The following is a 5,295-nucleotide window of genomic DNA, read 5'->3' on the forward strand; positions in this document are numbered from 1 at the left end:
CCACCGCAGTTTGTCCTTCGTAGACAAGATGGCAGTGCAAGATGGCGGCTGCCTGTAGTGGCGACCTGCGACCATGGAGATATAAACAGCTTTTTATAAGGTAAAAATAATAAAACAAGGTCTTTGTCTGCAATGATTAGACATGTTTTTTTTTTATTATTGTCATTAGTGATTATCTCAATTTCGGCTAAAAGAATTGACAAAATCCTACACACTGTGCCTTTAACTATCTCATGGCCATGCATTATTAYCTTGTGGCAATGCATTATTATCTTGTGGCAATGCATTAACTATCTTTTGACCAGGAGTTATCTTGTGGCCACATGCTATTATTTTGTAGTCAAACAATATTATCATGTGGCCATGCATTATTATCTCATGGTGATGCATTAACTATCTTGTGGTCAAGAGTTATTATCTTGTGGCCTTGCATTAATGGTTTTGTACCCATTGTCACTGGACGAGCTCTGTGGGTACATTTTTTGTTTACTGTTCTTTACTATCTTTTTATTTTTCACCTGTCCGGACCTTAAACATTCTCCGTTCTCCACTCCAGTCTGTCTGGCAGATGCTCTCATTAGTCAAGTTTTTCTAAACATCTAGATTTCTTTGGCTGCCACAGCTAAGTGGCTTTAAAAATCAAAGCCGGTTTTCGAGATGTTGAACTCAAATATGGTGTAGTTGCAGCTGAGAGTCATTCACAACACAAACCCCAATTGCTACTATTGTTTGWGCAACAGTCTTTATGTCTGTTTTCATWTCCGGAGACCACCTTGTCCCACTTSTTKGCTTTTTCCTCAGAGTCCATGATCCTGCTGGGCTCCATCGAGCGGCTGCAGCTCCAGTCTCTGCTCTCCCTTCAGCTGAGCCGCCAGCGGAGGCTCGAGTACCTCCGCCAGCTGGCCCAGGACAACGGCACGCCCGATTCTCTCSCCAGTTTGACGCCGGACAGCTCCCCCAGCTCCCCCGGCTCCCCCGGCTCCCCATGCACCCACGTCCACCTCAACRCGTCCACCAACGCCAGCGCTCGCCAAGGGGTCCGCTTCCTGGTGAGCACCCAACAGGTGTGAGGAGGTCTGCGGGGCGTCGGGGCGGGGCAGGGCGGGGCTGGGACCAGTCTGCCGTGGGTTGGGCTTTAGCAGTAAGACGTAATCAGGAGCAGCATGTGAGCTGCATGTGAGCCGCATGTAGCAGTAGGTAAAGGCACAGATAGAGAGTTTGGACTTCTTGTCGTGGTAAGTGTTTCTAAATAAATGCATCATTTCCATACTTTGTAATTAATTTCTGTCCTCTTTGTCTCTGTTGTCTGTGCCCTTACCTGTGCTGTCCTGTTTGTGTCCTGCATGTGCTTGTTTTTGTTTTTGTTTTGTTTTGTTTTTGTGTGTGTGTCTGGCTGCTTCTGTTAATATATTTTCCATGTAGATCTCCACAGAGGAGTCTTCCTCCTTCAGCCCGGTGGTTTCCAACCCTCAGCTGCCTCTGAAATCCGCCTTGAAATCGGTGTCGGCCATCAGCAACACGGAGATGCCGAACAGTGCGTAGCTCACACCTCTACAAGAACTCACACAGACACGGAGAAACAAACCAGCCGAACATCGAGGACACACTAATTTAACAATGTTGTGATTCCAAGGCAGTGTTGATAAGGCCTGTTTTATGTTCTCTGTAAGGTTCACAGACTTTCTCTTGTGCTGATCAAGACCAGGAGCTGCTGGAGGTGAGAAATCCKGRGTTTGTGTGTGAGCTTTATGTGTGAGTGTGGCACGCGAGGGGATGTGTGTGTGTGCTCTCTCTCTGAGTCTATGCTTGTCGCTCTCTTGCCGCTGCTGGGCAGAACTCCTCTAAAAGGCAGCAGACGTTTCCTGTTTGATCCGTGGTCGTAGATCTGTCTTTCAGTCGGTGATTACACTTTAAGTGCGCAGCAGGCTGCCGGTTCGTGAGCATCCTGCTTTTTRGTGCTTCAGGTGCGGATGGTGTCGTGCAGAGAGGCAGAAGCTGATTTGTCTTGATGCATCATTCTGCAAAAGTAATCTGTGTGCGCCAATCAACAAAGTCCTGTTCAAACATACGAAACCTCACCTACAGAAGCTGAAAAGGAGATCAATGATTTTTAAAACTGTAGACAAATTTTGAGAGACTACACTGCATTAAAACTGTAAAATGACTTCATGTCTGCTAAAAACCAGAGCTGAAAAACAGACATGAAACTTCACTAATAATCTGTTAGATTACTGGTTGTTGACCGCCCCCCAAAAAAATCCAGTCAAGCTTCTCAAATATTAACAATTTCTTCAAATGTCTGTTTGACATGATTGTAAATATGGTTATTAAATATAAAAGTTTTAACTTGTCCAACCATATAATTTAACACTTTAATTGTCTGTTTTGTCCCCATTGTCAGGTGTGGGCACAGTTCCCCTAAAGCACTAACAGGGGAACTAATTTCCTKATTAGTGCTTTAGGGCTTTTGCTAATTTTAAAATTTATTAGTGGATTAGCACTTGCCAAATTTTATAGACTAAATTTAGAAGCACTAACTGAAGTCTATGAATGTTATTGATCAACGTTAATGTTAACAGCTGAGGGTGAAMGCTGTCACACATTTTATTCTTATGTGTGTCACTTATCCACCAGGTGACATATTGACAATATGAACCCAAATAAGGCCGTGGCATGTCAATGATAAATCTTAAGAGAGCAACATGTGACTCATGTTGCCTGTTGAAGAATGCTCCATGGGTTGACTGGGTTATTTTAGGGCTTTAGAATTAGTTTTTGCTAAATTTTCAGTATGTTAGTGCTTTAGAATTAGGGGACCTAAATATTTGAGTTAGTGCTTTAGGGCTAGTGAAACTGTTTTAGGGCTGCAACTAATGATTATTTTAATAATTGATTAATCGGTTGATTATTTTTTCGATTAATCGATTAATCGGCCGACTCATTAAAATGCTTAATTACGTGAATATGAGTAGATATAAATTAAGTTAACTCCTTCAGGATGCAAGTTATTGATAATGAATTAATCTGAAGTTGATTTATCTTATAGATTGATTAACAATTAATAAGCAGCCATTTTAAAAAAACAGAGTTTTCTTTTGAATCAAGAGGGTCTTCCCTTAACATGAAGGATTTTTTATAATCTCCTGAATTAAAAAACAGAAGCACATCATAAATATTTTAACAATTTATTTTGCCAGTTGTATTAAATACTGACTAAAAAAAGTGTATTTCTCCTACATGAAAAATAACAGAAATTTAATAGGTTACTGAATGAGGAAAATAGATTAAAATAATAAAATGTGATTTTAGATGTAAAACTATTATTAATTTATTATAATTAGAATTTATTTACATTTAACATTTTTTTTCTCTAATTCTTTACTTTTTGTTTCATTCTTGTTGGTTCTGTTTGACTAAAACATTGTTTGACCCTAGGGCTGCCACAAACGATTATTTTTATAATCGATTAATCACCGATTTTTTTTTGATTAGTCAACTAATCAGATCATACGTTAATTGAATATAAAACATAGAGCTTATCACACCAGAATGCAGCTGCTATCATATAACCATCGTTAGATTTTAGCTATATGCTAACTAAAAATAATTGCTGTGGAAGGTAAGTTCTGCTCTGCAGATATTGCACAGGTTTCTCTTTCATTTTCTTAAAATGATCCCACACTTTTGAGCTCCGTTGTCAGGTAGCCATGATACCAGAGCCTGTCTGTATAATTGTGACGTCCACGGCCTACCCCAGTTACCACTACTGTGCATGTGTGTCAAGGACAGAAAGGCAGATGTGGCAGTGGAAGGTGTCAAAGCAGTTTGGAGAGAAAAACAAAGTAAAAAAACCCCCAAAATGATTAATCGATTATTAAATTAGTCATCGATTATTTTAATAATCGATTAGTCGTCGACTAATCGATTAATCGTTGCAGCCCTAAATCGATTTTTAGATTAGTGCTGCCCACTGCCCATTGTTAATTTCAGATTATTAGTTGTCCTTTTTATTACTTTCTGCAAATCAAACTATTTGCCTCTTGCAAAGTAAATTACCCTGTTTTTTGCGTGATACCAAAATGTTTCACGGGAACAAAAACTAAGTTACTTTAACATCAAACGGAACAAAAATTGTGAAAACGTGGCATTTCTGGTAGTTTCATCCAGCTGTTTTCTTACAAGTGAACACAACTTATTTAGATTTTCATGCAAAAATATTCCGATCACCTTGAATATTTGCTACAAGGGCATAAATACTTATATAAATATTAAAATTGGTCCACGAGTTTGAGGCGTTCTCTCTCATCTTCTTGCGTTGAAGGACCTTTAAAGGATTAAAGGTAAAAACAAATYACTTCTTATTGGTTAACATTGTTCAAAAACAAACTCTACCAATTCACGGTAACAATAGTCACATCATTCTTGTTCTAATGTTAGTAATGTCTTGATTCTGTGTAAAAGTTCAAATCTTATATTTTAGTTGACCTTTGAGTGCRTTCCACAAAAACAAAATCTGATTCATAAATTTCTCCGCAGCAGCAGAAGTTGAAATATTGTGTCAGTTTCCCTGCAGTGCAGCTGTTTTAATTTCACAGATAAAAGTCTGTTGGACATGGTTGAATTCCACATTTTCTTTCCTATTCTTGCTGTTGTTTTTAAAAAGAAAGCCTAAATGAATTTGAATTTTATCTTCTCGAAGCGGCATTTAGGCACCAGCTGAAACACTAAAACGTGGGATGTGTGCAGCCTTTTTTTTTTCCCCCGAGACTTTGTGCCCTCATCTTCATCTGTGGGGTAGTAATTATACCCTTTCAGGAAAACTGTGCTGGCATCACTGAGACCTCTCCCAGCAGAAGTCAGACTGTAAAATCCCAAACGCTGCCGTGATGTGCTTCAAATGAAGAGAGAGTGTCCAGTTTGTGTGACTCTGTGTTAATCCTGTGCTGTGATGCCTTCTCTCCTCCTCCTCCTCCTCCTCCTCCTCCCCCCCGGGTCTGGAAGAGTCCGGCCGGGCCGGCTTCTCCTGAAAGCAGAAAGCCCAAACGAGTGAGGATCTCCATGGCGGTAAGACTGTCTGCCGCCTAGAGACTGTTGCTTAGTAACAGTTGCCTTGCAACATGCACATAGTAAGTGCTGGACCAAAATATTTGTGGTGTGCGCAAACTAAAGCATCCTCAGTGGCTTTGCAGAGAGAGCGTGTGTGTGTGTGTGAGAAAGGTGAACGTGTTTGCGTTTTTATCATCAGTTTGTTTGTTAGTCTGTTAAAACTAATGCTTCTGTGTGATTGTGCAGTTT

At 40.1% G+C, this 5,295-nt stretch overlaps 1 protein-coding gene across 1 annotated transcript in view; it reads left to right on the forward strand.

The window, feature by feature from the left end:
* The window catches only part of clcn2a (chloride channel, voltage-sensitive 2a), a gene marked incomplete in the record, with an annotated part of 60,592 nt that overhangs the window by 43,733 nt on the left and 11,564 nt on the right, over positions 1–5,295 (forward strand). Inside the window, 4 exon segments of the mRNA XM_014031166.1 lie at positions 802–1,064; positions 1,423–1,534; positions 1,671–1,717; positions 5,002–5,064. Coding sequence (XP_013886620.1) covers positions 802–1,064; positions 1,423–1,534; positions 1,671–1,717; positions 5,002–5,064 — 485 coding nt within the window.

Source organism: Austrofundulus limnaeus, unplaced genomic scaffold (assembly GCF_001266775.1).
Source record: "Austrofundulus limnaeus strain Quisiro unplaced genomic scaffold, Austrofundulus_limnaeus-1.0 Scaffold6, whole genome shotgun sequence".
NCBI classification, from domain to species: Eukaryota; Metazoa; Chordata; class Actinopteri; order Cyprinodontiformes; family Rivulidae; genus Austrofundulus; species Austrofundulus limnaeus.